The sequence below is a fragment of the Botrytis cinerea genome, chromosome 3 (genome assembly GCF_000143535.2).
Source record: "Botrytis cinerea B05.10 chromosome 3, complete sequence".
Lineage (NCBI taxonomy): Eukaryota > Fungi > Ascomycota > Leotiomycetes > Helotiales > Sclerotiniaceae > Botrytis > Botrytis cinerea.
The window spans coordinates 2,342,197-2,355,839 of NC_037312.1; the positions used below are offsets into that span (position 1 = coordinate 2,342,197).

The window sequence follows — 13,643 nt, forward strand, 5'->3', positions numbered from 1 at the left end:
ATTGCTCGATACACTAATTGAGGTTGGCAGTAAAAGATTTCTCTGGATTGACTGGTAACGTATTTTATTGTCTCTTTCAAATTTGATATGCGTGAATGCCTAGAATCTGAAAAGAGGTTGTTTCGACATGATGCATCTTCTACCTAGCATGAGAAATAAGAGATTAAAATAAGTGATAAAGGTTTAGGAATTCAAGTCTAGGAGCCTTAAATGGGAACACCAAATATATGATCAAAAAATTTCATTCTTTTGTCTTCGTGGAGCATGAACCTAGCTTTTCCTAAGCCCTACATTAAACGCCTTTGGGCCAATTACAGCGCTGTAAGCAACCCATTCCCAATGCATTAACACATCTATCCATCCGTATTTAAGCTCTGCTACCTACAGCAGCTCCCAAAGCACCACCGGTAAATTGTGTTCCACCAGCTTGCCTTGGAGCATTGGAGATACCACCACGTCCACCACGTCCACCACCACGGCCTCCTCTGTTACCACCACGTCCACCTCGACCGCCTTGTCTTTCAAATGCATTGGCTGTGCCTTGTGTTCTTGTCTCGAGTGTACGCTCGTTGCTTTCAATCAAGCCACTAGCTTTGTCGCTGAGGCTCAATGCTAAGCTTTGGAGTCTGCTCAACTCAACACCCTTTCTGAAAATGATCGAGGAGCTGACTTGGTCTAATGCGGCTGCAAGTTCCTCGTGGCTGATCATCTTGCTAACAATGGCAGCAACCTTTCGGTCAGAGAGATCAAACATTGATGAGAGTCTGCTGACGGATAGAGTATCGTAGTAAGGAGCGTATGTAAAGAGATAGGTTCGGAGACCTTCTTCTTGGATTTGCGCTGAGAGCATTGCCTTGATCTCCTCAGGCTTGGACATAAGTTCCCAAATTTTAATCGAGTGGATGAATTCGGTTGCTCTCTTCCATTCACCTTGGGCCAAAGCCTTTGATGCTTGCATGACATGATCTCTGGTGTTTTCAGGAGGTCCAGTGAAGATTTGACGCTCATGGTATTCGAGCATACGTCTGTATGTCTTGCTGATAACTCTCTTCTTGATATCGGGAGATGAGCCAGTTTGTGCGAATAGAGGAATTTCGAGAAGCATGCTGCAGGTGAGGTAAACACATTCAAGAAGCTCGAGGTTGATGTGCATGTGGAATGGGAGTTGACGTTGTTTTTCGAGACGTTCTTGATCTGGTGTGACTTGGTTGTATCTTTGAATCATGACACCTTGAGCAAGCAATTCCTTTTGACGACCACTACCACAGATTTCTTGGAGGGTGGTTTGAGCCTCATAGACCAAACCAGCTCGGAAAGCACAGAGACCAACTTGAACGAGAGTACGGTTGAACAAAATTTGACTGTGAACATCGAACGAATTGATAGTCTCTTGCAAATGAGACATAAGCATCATATCACGAGCCTTGTAGTAGTTGTCGTGTAAAGCTTCGAAATAGATTTGGCAAAGCATGGCCCTTGCTTTAGTAAGTCCTTCACCCTCAGTGTTGATGTAGAGGTAGTTGCAGAGAACGTTGACCAAGGTCTTGGCATCTTCAACGGAGCCGCGTGGTGTGATGGTCGAGTTGAGCTCTGCAGGAACTGCTTTCCAGCAGTTCTCGTCGAGAATCTTGATGACTGCGGATGGCTATAAAGGAATAAGTAAAGATTATAACATGGAAATAAGATGTTACAAACCTTGAAGTATACGTGCTCCAATCTTCTCATGACAACTCTGTTCAAGCTACGTTGAGGCTCGTTCAAGCTGGCATCCTTGCTGATTTCCTCCTGGTACAACATAGTTCTGACAATGTTGTTGTAAAGATCACTCTCGTCAGAAAGACGCTCGATGTATTCAGCGGTGTGAGGATCAATGTGTTGAAGCGATCTTGTAAGTTCATCATCAAGTCTTTCGACGTAGGAGACGACGCTTCCTGGAATCGCGAACTTTCCGCCTTCGGCAACGGTGGGAAGTTTTTCATCGTCCTCCCAAGGTTCGGCGGTCTCCACAACTACATATTCTCGACTTGTCTCGAGAACACTAAGGAGGGTTCCAAATTCCTTCTCTGCTGCTTTCCATTGTTCTTGGGACATGAAAGTTTGAGTACCAGTGGTCATGTCGAATCTTGTTGAAATGATGGTTAAAAGAACTCTGATGCGTTGGTATGGAGTAGCTGCTACTTCGTATAACTTCTCCATAATCTTAATCTGTTCATTGCGGTCGGTGTTCTTCTTTCCTCTGGACTCGAGAATGGTCCTCAAGTGCTTGAGAATACTTTCTGGTGTAAATTGAAGAGTTCGTCCACCCTTACCAACAGTTCCCCATCCTTCGTCATCGTCGTCGGCGGCAACATCCTGCGCTGCAGAGGACCTTGGTTTCTTTTGTTTTGGTGCCACAACTTCCTCATCTTCTGATTCCATGTACGCGTCCTTATCGGCTCTGAATGAGTCAATATCCTTCTGGTGCTCCTTGCTGGCCTTCTTGATCTTCTGTTTAACAGCGTTTAAACCGCGAGAATTTGTGGCGTTCATCTTCTTTGGTGTCACCTTCTGCTTTGCCAAGGTCTCATTCATGAAGTCCTCCAAATCAGCAATAGCTTTGATGTAGACCTTTGGGATTGTGCCTGATTGTAGAAGTTTGGCGACTTGGCGGTTCAATTTGTCGAACTCTACAACACATTAATTAGCTATGTTTCCAGGCAACATTTTTGATAAAATTTACTGACCTGCTGAGATCGATCCCCAATCGTTGATCTTCTCGCCATTTTCAATAGCTTTTGCGGTTGCCTCGAGTTCTTCGAATCGCTTGTTCTTCGCAGACTTGACGACCTTCACGCCCTCATCTCCACTGCTTTCACTATCGGAATCGGAATCGTCCTTCAAGAAAGCGTTTGCTCCGGTCTTTTTGCCAGCTCCATCATCGCTGCTGGAATCGGAGTCATCATCATCATCGTCGTCCTCCTCAGAATCATCTTCAGAAGATTCTTCTTCGGGCTGTTCTTGAACTTCTTCGTCATCGGAATAGAGATCCTCCTCCTCGTCGGAGGAGCTGTCGCTGGAGCTATCACCGCGGAAAAATCTAGACATGTTGATGGTGTTGGGATTTGGTAAGCCTAGAGTTGTCGAAAAGGTTGCCCGTAGGATTGTTGATGCGCGGGGCAGAAAAAAATTAAGCGACCTTTTTTGCACCAAAATGGCTTCGTGCCCTAACAAAAAGATCAATAAGTTGAATAGTGGCAAGTACGCATCAACTTGGATTGAAGAAATAAATTGTCAAAGTAATAGAGAATGAGGATTACTGACGATTTTGTCAATTTAATTCTACACTATTCACTCAATTTTGGTGTTGGTTGAGGACACAGCTTCAAGGTCGGAAAAATTATCATAAGCCAATAAGAAATCGGCATCCGATTAGTTAGCACATTGTTCTGAACCTTGAAAGAAGTCGATGCATTGCCAATTTCATTGATATAATATGATGGATTATCCACGGGTTACATGTTCGCACGCATTCATACAGATATTTCAAGGTTTATCGTCCTTCTTGGGAGAGAACCATACGTGTTTAAATCATCAATGAATGTGAACACTGCTCTTTGGATAGTATATATAGTACGTCCTCGTACAATCATGTTGATATGGCCTGAGCTCGGGAACATTGAACATTTGAAATGCCTAATAGTGGCTAAATACCTTTGAAGAATGCTCAAAGTTTCTCTAAAAAATCATGTGCAGTGAAGCCGGAATTATGTACGTAGATATATGCAAGAAGATACATGATTAAGTGTTAGAATAGGAAAAGGATACTGTTGCTTTTATTAGCAGCACCACGCTCTAGGCTGTTGGGATATCGAAATATATGTTTCCCGTCGTGCGCTACCAAAATTGCCTGACGCCCCCCCTAATACCGGATATCCCAAGACCTGCCCTCTACCCAAAATTCCACAGATACGCCTAGATTTGATAGCCCATTTTCCCGTCTGAATGTGTCGAAACGTATTATCGTGGAGAGAATATCATGCATCTCTATCAAGCCAATCAGGATGTTCTGTAACTCTCCATGGCTTTATCCCATGTGGGTTCTCAGCTCGACTCTTCTTTGCATGCTCAAAGAGCTTCACACCCTCTTCATCCTTCATCAACCGTGTGAAATCTCGTACTTCCTTATTTGAAGTTGTTGCAGCTTGCTGAAAGGAAGAAAATAGCTGCTCGGCTTTTTGTGTTGGTCAGCTATAAATTTCGAGAAGCTGGGGAGTGAAGTTGTAGAATTAGAACGTACGTGATTGTTGCTTTGTTGCTAAAGGCGTAAGTAGTCTTGGAATTGTAGATCGTAGATTGCGACACTAAATACCGCATTAGCTGACACTCATTGTGATTTTATTCGGGGGGAGAAGGAGCTGACTTGAATATGCATTTCCTTTAGAGTTTTCATCGCCTGCTCGAGTTTTGCTTCATCCCATACCTCTTCGGGCTCAGAACCCGCAGTCTGTTGAGCATTCCCACCTACATTTGTTCCAGACTGGCCAGAAGCAATTGGCACAGTTGACTGACCTGAACTCATTCTTTCAAGGTCGCAGCAATAGCAATTTCATGCAATGCCCTATTTTTGGCGTGCTTTGTAGGGATAACAATTTCGATGGAATAAGGAAGCTTTAAGCTGATGTCAAAATGGTGGGGCCTCTCCGCCATGTGGGACCCTTGCTGCATTGATTTCAATATTATGTAAGCAAGAAGGGTGTCCATACACGTGATCAGAGTCAATATCTGTCAGTTCACAGAAAGACCTTATAACGTGAGTAACAGTTTTTTACCTTCGTTTAACCTGACAGAGCTAGAATATAAACTTGAATGGACAACACCATGCAAGATAACATGTTGCTTTAAACCTTTCAGAAAGACATACTATCTATGGGAACTGATGTTTCAATGCCTGGCAACTTTTGGGAGTATCGGCCTCTTTATTATTCCGGAGCCGACCAATATCAAAAAAGTTTCTGGATGGCAACTCATTGAAACAGACTTCATAAGAAGTACAATGCTACCATTTGCAAATATATCTCATCTGAAAGACTTATAGATGAAAAGTCCTAGTGGGCTTTAATCTTGGAAACCCCCCGAGTTGATTTCTCTCAAAACTTGGTGAATCTCACAAGTTTGTATTTTTTTCCCTCTCAGGATAATAAACTCAACATCAGCAAACACATTTTGAGTTGGAATATCCAATCGGTCAAGTTCGGAGAAAAGCGGCCGAAGTCTTGTTATCTTGTTATTGTTTATTTGTTATTTTTGGTTACTTCGGTAATTATTTTGTGAGATCGAGACTCTCCACTCACTCATAATTTCCAAAATTGTTTATTCACAAACACCACAATCTACAGGCGGCTTTATTACAGGAATTTTCAAAATGGCAAACATCGGCGAAGATCCTCTTGTTAATGACACAATTTTGAATAATTCCTCTCCAACCACTACAGACGAGTCGATCGCTGAAACAACCAAGATCGAAGAACCAACAACAAGATCTGACCCTTCTTTTATTCAACACCAGATTTCTCTCCAAAGAAGTCCTTCGGCCACCAAATCACATGTGTCAGCTCTTTCCGGTCAATTGTCCATAAAGTCCAGTGGAAGCAGTCCAAGACTAGGATTTTCGTCACTTGCTATCGTCCACAGCGATGATGGACAGAGAAGATCGCGCGGTGATTCCAACGGAAGTAATGCTGGAGAAGTTAGCAAATCTACACTACTCAAGTCAGACTCGCATTCTTCCGGTTTGTCGATAAATTCAGAGAAGTCTGTTCACTCGGTCAATGTGGTTGGGAGCTATCCACTTGGCACGTTAAGAGTTCACTCCCCATCGCCAACCAGAGAACGTGGTGTGGAACATCACGAAATTTTGAAGCATGGTGATGTGGTCATTATCCGAAACCTTCCAGCCAGTACAATCTTCGGGTATGATACAAAGGCTTATACGATCAAGACCGAGGGCACATTTGAAGGCGTCAAGCAGATCCCGGCTGGCGCTCACTTCTTCTGGGGTGGGTCCGGCAATGGATCTTCACGAACCGGATTTTGGCTGATGACAATGAAGCTGGCTTCGGATGAATTCGGTGAGATTAATGTCCTGAGATGGGACAACTACCACGAGTCTTTAGAAGAGGAGCTTAGCGAGGCCGAAAAGCGCATTCAAAAGGCGAGCGTACCTGAGATTGCCAACAAGCTCGAGCCATACTTGAGTGCTTCGCCAAGTCCAGATCCCGTCCCCTCTATTTCTACGTCGTCAACCCTCATTGGCTCTCCAAGTTCCCCAATTACTGCCGATAGCATTGATGACACCGACAAGTGGCGTCGTTTAACCTCGTGCATCAAACACCCCTACCTGAAGAGAGTCACAGGTGGCAAGTGGAACAGTTGGAAAGTCTCGTCGAGCCATGACATCAAGACTACAGAGCTACAGACTTCAAGCGCCCCTCGTGACGTTAAGGGTGGCACTACGAATTTCGACGGAGACGAATTCCTAAACTTTGTTTTCCCAAGAAGCGCCCGTACCTTCTCAGAATCATCTTCTGGTCGCGAGCGCACTGAGCAAGCAATCGACAGTACGTCTTACATTGTTGAAGCTATCGGACGCTGCACATATGAGGACTCTGATGAGATCATTGGGGAGTTACAATTCTGTTACATCACTGGGATGATCCTCGGCAACCTTGCGTGCATGGAACAGTGGCGTATCATCATCATCAAGCTATTCGGAGCATATCGTCTTTCAATGGATCACCCAGTTTTCTTCCGTAAGGTCATCACCGCCGTCCATGCGCAGTTCATGTATGATGAAGAGGGATTCGACACTAGTATCTTCGATCATGATTCCCATCTCGGCGACGACTTGAAAATCATCCTTACCAAGTTCAAGTCCCGCTTGAATGAACAACTCCTCTCCTACGGTTCCAACATTACACGCGAGCAAGAGGAAGTAGGTAAGGCGTTCGAAGCCTTTGAGTCGTGGCTCTGGAAGTGGGGCTGGGATTTACGTGGAAATTATCTTAGGTCTGGAAAATTTCAGTTGGAGGATGGAGAGATGATTGATGCAGAGCTCAAGGATTTCGAAGACGAGGATGAACGAGGTGAGTACGCGCCAATGATAGTAGATCTTGATGAAGAAGGACTCGAGAAGGATCGAATAATTTTGTAGCAATTCAAATCATGTCACACACTGCTTGTACTTCATATTGCTTATTACATGGTTCTTGTCTAACACTATTTGTCTCCGATACCATCTCCTCCATTTGCGACCTCCTCCCTGCTACCCCATCGTTTCTTTAATTCCCACCAGTAATCTAACCAAGTCTTCGTGTTGCGTCTCTAGGTCGCAAATCTGACAAACCCAAGAAGTCCAAGAACAACCGTATTAGCCGCTCCGGTTTCTCGTGGGCTCTTTCAAATGTATCCTAATCGTCGACTCTTCTTGTACTCGACTTTCCTTTCCAACTTTCAATTCTCAGCTTCCTTGATTCTCCTAGGAGAAACAGGATGAAGCAAGTGTGTTACCACAATCAACTTTTTAATCACGATTTCTTGAGTTCCCATTCTCTCCCAGAACTTATACTTACGATCTTACGGTTTAACGGTTTTCTTCTTCGACATTATGAACACTGGATACCCTTTACGAATGGATGAAATGATGGCTTGGTTTTGGGTTGTATTATACAAGGCTGGCAAGGAGGGTGTATCTAGGTCGAAATGCAATGGGGAATGGTGTTCTGAGGAGGTTCATATCAATGGATGTAGCATGGCTTGAGAAGTTCTGCAACGGAGGACTACTTTGTATTACAAAGGGATCATTTCAGCATGGATTGTTCAGCAGTGTATATTAGGATTGATATTCAAGGGCACTTTCGTAGATATTTGCGATTAATAAAACATACAAATACGATTGTCATATACGATTGGCAGACGTGATTTGGATGAGGTCATTTGAGAATTCGTGATATTCATGGCTGCACTTTGCTAAAGCGCTTATGTGACAAATGAGACAAGGTCGATCCAAGCCCAAATTTCAGATTTCAGATATGGAGACCAGGCAATAAATGCCGTTCCCCGCGTAGTTGTCATCAATTGCACAATAAAACCCATATTCTGCTCCATGCTTGTAGCCAAAGAATTGCCACGTCTACAAACGACGACCACGGCGACCTCCCTTGCGACGGGTGCTGTCGGATGGAGTTGGGGTGACATCCTCGATACGGCCAATCTTCATGCCGGTACGGGCAAGGGCACGGAGAGCGGATTGAGCACCTGGACCTGGGGTCTTGGTTCCGTTACCTGTAAAGAATTGATGTTAGTATTCATTGCCGCGGTTTGAGAAATGCTTGAATGCGTTCTTACCTCCGGTAGCACGGATCTTGACGTGGAGAGCAGTGATGCCCAATTCCTTGCAGCGGGTAGCAACATCTTGAGCAGCCAACATAGCAGCGTATGGGGAAGACTCGTCACGATCGGCCTTGACCTTCATTCCACCGGTAACACGGCAGATGGTTTCGCGGCCACTGGAATCACCCAGAAAGTCAGCCTATGAACCTCTTCGTTCCAAAAATGGGCAATATATGAAATCATAACACCAAATTCCCTATTATCAAATTCTGCTGGGGGGGGGTACGTACGAAAGATCAGTGACGTGAACGAAGGTATCGTTGAAAGATGCGAAAATACGGGCGACACCGAAAACGAGTTCACCTGCACAGCGGGGTTAGCAATTTGTATCAAATTCCTCCAGGAATTAAAAATTGCTTACCTTCCCTGATCGAAGGACCAAGGTTGATGTTCTCTTGCGCTGGGCGTGCTGCTTTCTTTGGAGGCATGTTGACGGTTAGTTGCTGAAGGATTGATCGACGAAGGTTTCGAAAATATCAGAGGTTTTCAAAATGTATCGGTAGAGATTCGAATTCCAAAATTTGGCGAGTTTGTGCGCGCTAATCCAAATTAGGAATAGTCGCTTGCTTTCTTTAGCGTTATGGGGCTTCAGAAAAAAAAGGCATAAAGTTTCCGTCGCGCATCTGGAATTCTTCTTCCATACACAATCACAACAACAATATTTTCAATGCGCTGAGATTCTCCGATCTTTACACATCGTGCAGAACTGAGACCATTGGCAACAGTTTTGAAAACCTACGAAGGATATTCAAACTACACAATTTTCTGGAGCTGCTGGTTTAGTATCACGCTCAATGGCGGTTTCAATCAAGTCCAATCTTGAGGGAAAGATGGACAATTTTGTTATCGGTATCATTGGTATGGGTGACATGGGCAAGATGTATGCCCGCAGGCTCAGCGATGCTGGATGGAGGTAAATCCCCTCGATTGAGTTTTCGTTGAGCCCGCTTTTGCAATGGTAAGCACCCTTCTTTTCCTCACATTCACTCCTTTCTATAATGATGACCTGAGTGCATTTGGCTCGAGTATCGCCTTCATATGACCTGACTACCATTCTGGTACCAGGTCGGAAGCTGGCTTTCCATGATGAAAAATCTCAGCTACCTTATTTTATTTTGTCTGAATCAATCAAACTACTTCTGCAGTTTTTGTTACATTTTGGAATCGCAGAAGCTAACAATAAATCTATAGTTGTAACATTCAATCTCCGACCACTACTGATATTCTTGGGGCAGAGTAAACGCCTGCGATAGGGAGGACAAGTATGAAGCTTTGTGTGAAGAGTTTGCAGATAGAGTAAATACCCAGTGTTTAGATAGTTCTTGTCATGCAGCTTATGCTGAGACGTACATAGAAACAAATTACAATTCTTCCCAATGGCCATCTCGTTTCCCGAGCAAGTGATTACACCATCTACAATGTCGAAGCTGCCTCAATTGGCAAGGTTGTTGCTGAATACGGTCCTTGTATGGTTTATATGATCCCGTCAGTGTCATCTTCTAACACCCTGTGTAGCCACCAAGCAAGGTGCCATAGTCGGAGGACAAACTTCTTGCAAAGCTCCTGAGATAGCCGCCTTTGAAAAGTATCTTCCTGCCGACGTTGATATTGTATCTTGCCATTCGCTTCATGGTCCCAACGTGGATCCCCGAGGTCAACCACTCGTAAGTACCACAGTCATATCACGACCCCACGTGCTCATGAAAATCATAGGTTTTGATCAAACATCGTGCATCCCAAGAGAGTTTTGAGAAGGTTGAGTATGTTCTCTCATGCCTTGGCTCCAAACAACATGTTCTCTCAGCTTCTCAACACGACCGCATAACAGCAGATACCCAAGCCGTAACCCATGCAGCCTTCTTGTCCATGGGCAAAGCCTGGCATGCCAATCTCCAATTCCCTTGGGAAATCGCCCGATATGTTGGTGGTATTGAAAATGTCAAAATCAATCTTACCCTCCGCATCTACTCTCAAAAATGGCATGTTTACGCTGGTCTCGCTATCCTGAACCCTTATGCCAAAGAGCAGATCAGAGAGTACGCATCAAGTGTCACAGATCTGTACAAATTAATGCTTGGAGGGCACAGGAGAGAGTTAGATGAGCGGATTAAGAGTGCAGGACGATTTGTCTTTGCTGGACGGAAAAATTCCGATGAGTTACTCTTGCGCGATGAAGTACTCGATCGTTTCTCCCTAGGCAGAAAGCCTGAAAAACCAACACCAAACAACCACCTCTCTCTTCTCGCTATCGTTGACTGCTGGGCTCGTCTCAACATTAGTCCATATGATCATATGATCTGCAGCACACCTCTATTTCGTCTCTGGCTCGGTGTCTCAGAATATCTATTCAGAAACGAGAAGTTGTTAGAAGAAGTTATCAACACTGCTATTGAAGACAACACATTCCGTTCTGACGATTTGGAATTCACATTTGCAGCTAGAGGATGGAGCGAGTGTGTGGAGTTTGGAGATTTCGAGAGTTGGAAAGATAGATTCGAGAAGACGCAAATGTTTTTCGCTCCAAGATTTCCAGAGGCAACTAGAGTAGGTAATGAGATGATGAAGACGATTCTGGCAAACATTAAGGATTAGAGATGAAGTTTGGGTGGCATGGGGACGGGCGTATGGTTCAACTTGATTGTGGAGTTTTCGCTGACTGGCTGACATTCAACATGGATTGGGACTTCATGCATCACTGCAGTTCTGAATGATATTCTATTCCAACTTGTAAAGGACTTAAATCACAATATTTGACGTCATTGAGATCTGGAATGAAACAGGCGGGAAACCTGTGCATTATACATTCATACATTCATTGTGTAGTATTTCGTCGCACGGTCAGAATGTAGACGATTGCTAGGAATGGGAAGTGTATTTGTAGTTGTGGCCATTCTATCTCGTGCTTTCGGTCGATTGAAGCGAACAAACCCCCTGATCACCAGATAATCACATAACAGAACTCTTGCAAATCCTCGGCACGTTGTTGTAGCATTGTTCAACATTTCCATTGCCATATGCTCCGCATATTATGAACATTTCGGAAGAATCTTGCATTTATTTGCTTAAAATTCTATAAACCGGCGTAAAAAGCCAGCCCAATGCAAATGCAGCATGACCACTCCCCCAAATCCAACCCCATAAAACCACAAATTTAACGGTAAGATTTTTGGTATCTGGCTCTGGCACCGGGACCTATTGAAAAAATTAGTCAAAATTCCAACTGTACTTCCCGTGGAAAATAACTGACCTCCGAACTTCTTTGGCTCGCAACGTCTGTTATCGGCAACCAAGAGGGTTCTGTCGTAGGTAACGAGGGCTTGCTTCAATTGGTTCTTTGAGTGCTCATCGACGAACTTTTGGTAGTAGGCAACGATGGCCTTGGAGATAGCTTGACGGATAGCATAGATTTGGGAGGTTTGACCACCACCGGTAACACGGACACGGATGTCAACACCGGCGAATCTGTCGAGACCGACGATCAAGAGGGGCTCGTAGACCTTGAATCTCAAGACCTCTGGTTGAACCAAGTTCAAAGGCTTTCCGTTGACCTTAACAAGTCCCTTTCCGGCCTATCCTTCTAATCAGTATTTGAATTCTCGAGGGTTCGTTGTGAATCTGTGAGATTCCTGTCGAGGGAGTTCGTACCTTGCAGTGGGCAACTGCGGTGGCTATTGGAAAAACGTTAGTCTTGATTCAATTCCAAAGAGCAAGACTTGGATTGAAATTCTTACCGGTCTTCTTCTTTCCGAAACACTGAACAGACTGGTTGGAAGCCATCTTGGATTATTTTCCTTTAGAATCGAATAAATGTTAGCTTCTTGTTCCTCCAAATTTGCCATTCCGCATCGTAGAAAATAATTGGTAACGTTTTTGTCGGGTGTCGAAAAGAGACTAATGGTCGAGTTCCAGAACCTCCAAGCAACGCACAAATCCTCCCATACCCCAAAATTCCAGGACAATCGCAAATCAAATCAGGTCGGAATGTGAGCTCACCTTGGCGTAGATTGTCGAGGTGGTTGTAAAGTGTTGTCGTCGTTGTCGCGGAACGTTCTCTTTCTGAGTGTAATTTTCGATTTGCAAAAAGTGCGAGCCATTCAATTAGCGAAATGGGCTAAGGTCAAAACAGGTTAGCGTATTCCTTCGCCCCAGATCATACACCGATGTCTTATCGTTATCGCAAAGCATCCAATGTCAACTGCATTGTAGAACCTCAAATCCATTTCGCAAAATAGCTGCTACGATGTCTCGCAAAGGTGTTGGTCTCGCAGCTTTCGATAGGTCTCGGATTACTTCTGCTCAATATGCGTCTCACGGAAACACTCTTCGCAACTCTCATTCTACATCCCTTGCTACTCAGTTATCAGTCTTCCGTTCTTTACTCCAGCAATTTGCTCAAACTCATGCCAAAGATATACGTTCAAATCCCACTTTCCGCGCCGAGTTTGCGCGTATGTGCTCAGCTATTGGAATAGACCCTCTAGCCAGTAGTAACAATGCTGGAGGTAAAGATGGGAGCGGAAGTTTTTGGGCTCAGATGCTTGGTACAAGTGTGAATGATTTCTATTTTGAGTTGGCAGTAAGAGTTGTGGAAGTCTGTGGCGCTACACGGGAAGAAAATGGTGGGCTTATTGGTGTTAAAGAAGTCAAAGACAGAATTATGAGCACACGAATGGAAGGTGGAGCTGAAATAACGGAGTATTGATTGCCTTATGATACTCTTGCGACTACAACAAATGCTAATTGTATTCTAGTGATGATATCCTTCGTGCCGTGACGACCCTCAAACCTCTGGGTTCTTCCTACTCCACTATAACCGTTGGCCATAAAACATATATCCGTTCGATACCCAAAGAACTTAACACAGATCAGAGTGCAGTTCTGGAAGCTGCTCAGCTACTTGGATATGTTAGCGTCGGAATGCTCATGTTAAATCTTCGATGGCCAAGAGCAAGAGCTAAGACAGCAATTGAAGATCTAGTCTCAGAGAGTATGTTATGGGTCGACAAACAAAGCGAAGAGTGGGAGTATTGGAGCCCTGGATTTATGCTGGAAGTGGACGAAAGTGAAAATTCTGGATGACGAAGGTAAACTTAAAACAGACCATGTAACAGCGAAACACGAAATCCCAGCATTAAAAAAGCGCCAAGTAACGAAAGCTGTGGGCAGTGGGAAGTTTACATATAGAACGACGGTACTCTATACTGTAAATTTTCAAC

The 13,643-nt window shown here is 44.3% G+C and overlaps 7 protein-coding genes across 9 annotated transcripts; 3 read left to right on the forward strand and 4 right to left on the reverse strand.

The window, feature by feature from the left end:
* Positions 1-24: 24 nt before the first annotated feature.
* Bcnip1 lies at positions 25-3,333 on the reverse strand. The gene is made up of 3 exons (XM_001555457.2): positions 2,724-3,333; positions 1,696-2,666; positions 25-1,645 (listed from the first exon to the last, which is right to left on the reverse strand). Exons 1-3 carry the CDS (start codon positions 3,082-3,084, stop codon positions 368-370), a joined length of 2,610 nt encoding a protein of 869 aa, XP_001555507.1. The 5' UTR covers positions 3,085-3,333; the 3' UTR covers positions 25-367.
* Positions 3,334-3,631: 298 nt separating this feature from the next.
* On the reverse strand, positions 3,632-4,648 carry BCIN_03g06950 (hypothetical protein). Its single transcript, XM_001555458.2, has 3 exons — positions 4,400-4,648; positions 4,277-4,340; positions 3,632-4,210 (listed from the first exon to the last, which is right to left on the reverse strand). The coding sequence occupies exons 1-3, from the start codon at positions 4,556-4,558 to the stop codon at positions 4,014-4,016; spliced, it is 420 nt and encodes a 139-aa protein (XP_001555508.1). The 5' UTR covers positions 4,559-4,648; the 3' UTR covers positions 3,632-4,013.
* Positions 4,649-5,014: 366 nt separating this feature from the next.
* On the forward strand, positions 5,015-7,583 carry BCIN_03g06960 (hypothetical protein). Of its 2 annotated transcripts, XM_024692111.1 has the most exons (2): positions 5,015-7,121; positions 7,364-7,583. In XM_024692111.1, the coding sequence occupies exons 1-2, from the start codon at positions 5,402-5,404 to the stop codon at positions 7,447-7,449; spliced, it is 1,806 nt and encodes a 601-aa protein (XP_024547885.1). In that variant the 5' UTR covers positions 5,015-5,401; the 3' UTR covers positions 7,450-7,583. The 2 variants fall into 2 exon arrangements, with proteins under 2 accessions (XP_024547885.1, XP_024547884.1); XM_024692110.1 differs by lacking the exon at positions 7,364-7,583 and having other exon boundaries at positions 5,015-7,341.
* A 263-nt stretch (positions 7,584-7,846) lies between these two features.
* BCIN_03g06970 (hypothetical protein) lies at positions 7,847-8,905 on the reverse strand. Its single transcript, XM_001555460.2, has 4 exons — positions 8,789-8,905; positions 8,658-8,730; positions 8,383-8,543; positions 7,847-8,319 (listed from the first exon to the last, which is right to left on the reverse strand). Exons 1-4 carry the CDS (start codon positions 8,853-8,855, stop codon positions 8,168-8,170), a joined length of 453 nt encoding a protein of 150 aa, XP_001555510.1. The 5' UTR covers positions 8,856-8,905; the 3' UTR covers positions 7,847-8,167.
* Positions 8,906-9,096: 191 nt separating this feature from the next.
* On the forward strand, positions 9,097-11,186 carry Bctyr1. Of its 2 annotated transcripts, none has more exons than XM_024692113.1 (5): positions 9,097-9,385; positions 9,619-9,723; positions 9,782-9,893; positions 9,943-10,091; positions 10,141-11,186. In XM_024692113.1, exon 1 carries the CDS (start codon positions 9,222-9,224, stop codon positions 9,342-9,344), a length of 123 nt encoding a protein of 40 aa, XP_024547887.1. In that variant the 5' UTR covers positions 9,097-9,221; the 3' UTR covers positions 9,345-9,385; positions 9,619-9,723; positions 9,782-9,893; positions 9,943-10,091; positions 10,141-11,186. The 2 variants fall into 2 exon arrangements, with proteins under 2 accessions (XP_024547887.1, XP_024547886.1); XM_024692112.1 differs by having other exon boundaries at positions 9,097-9,340; positions 9,663-9,723.
* Positions 11,187-11,217: 31 nt separating this feature from the next.
* Positions 11,218-12,484, reverse strand: BCIN_03g06990 (hypothetical protein). The gene is made up of 5 exons (XM_024692114.1): positions 12,421-12,484; positions 12,159-12,218; positions 12,073-12,095; positions 11,675-11,996; positions 11,218-11,619 (listed from the first exon to the last, which is right to left on the reverse strand). The coding sequence occupies exons 2-5, from the start codon at positions 12,202-12,204 to the stop codon at positions 11,579-11,581; spliced, it is 432 nt and encodes a 143-aa protein (XP_024547888.1). The 5' UTR covers positions 12,205-12,218; positions 12,421-12,484; the 3' UTR covers positions 11,218-11,578.
* A 140-nt stretch (positions 12,485-12,624) lies between these two features.
* Positions 12,625-13,641, forward strand: Bcsnf8. Its single transcript, XM_024692115.1, has 2 exons — positions 12,625-13,122; positions 13,179-13,641. Exons 1-2 carry the CDS (start codon positions 12,668-12,670, stop codon positions 13,504-13,506), a joined length of 783 nt encoding a protein of 260 aa, XP_024547889.1. The 5' UTR covers positions 12,625-12,667; the 3' UTR covers positions 13,507-13,641.
* The last annotated feature ends 2 nt before the right edge of the window (positions 13,642-13,643 follow it).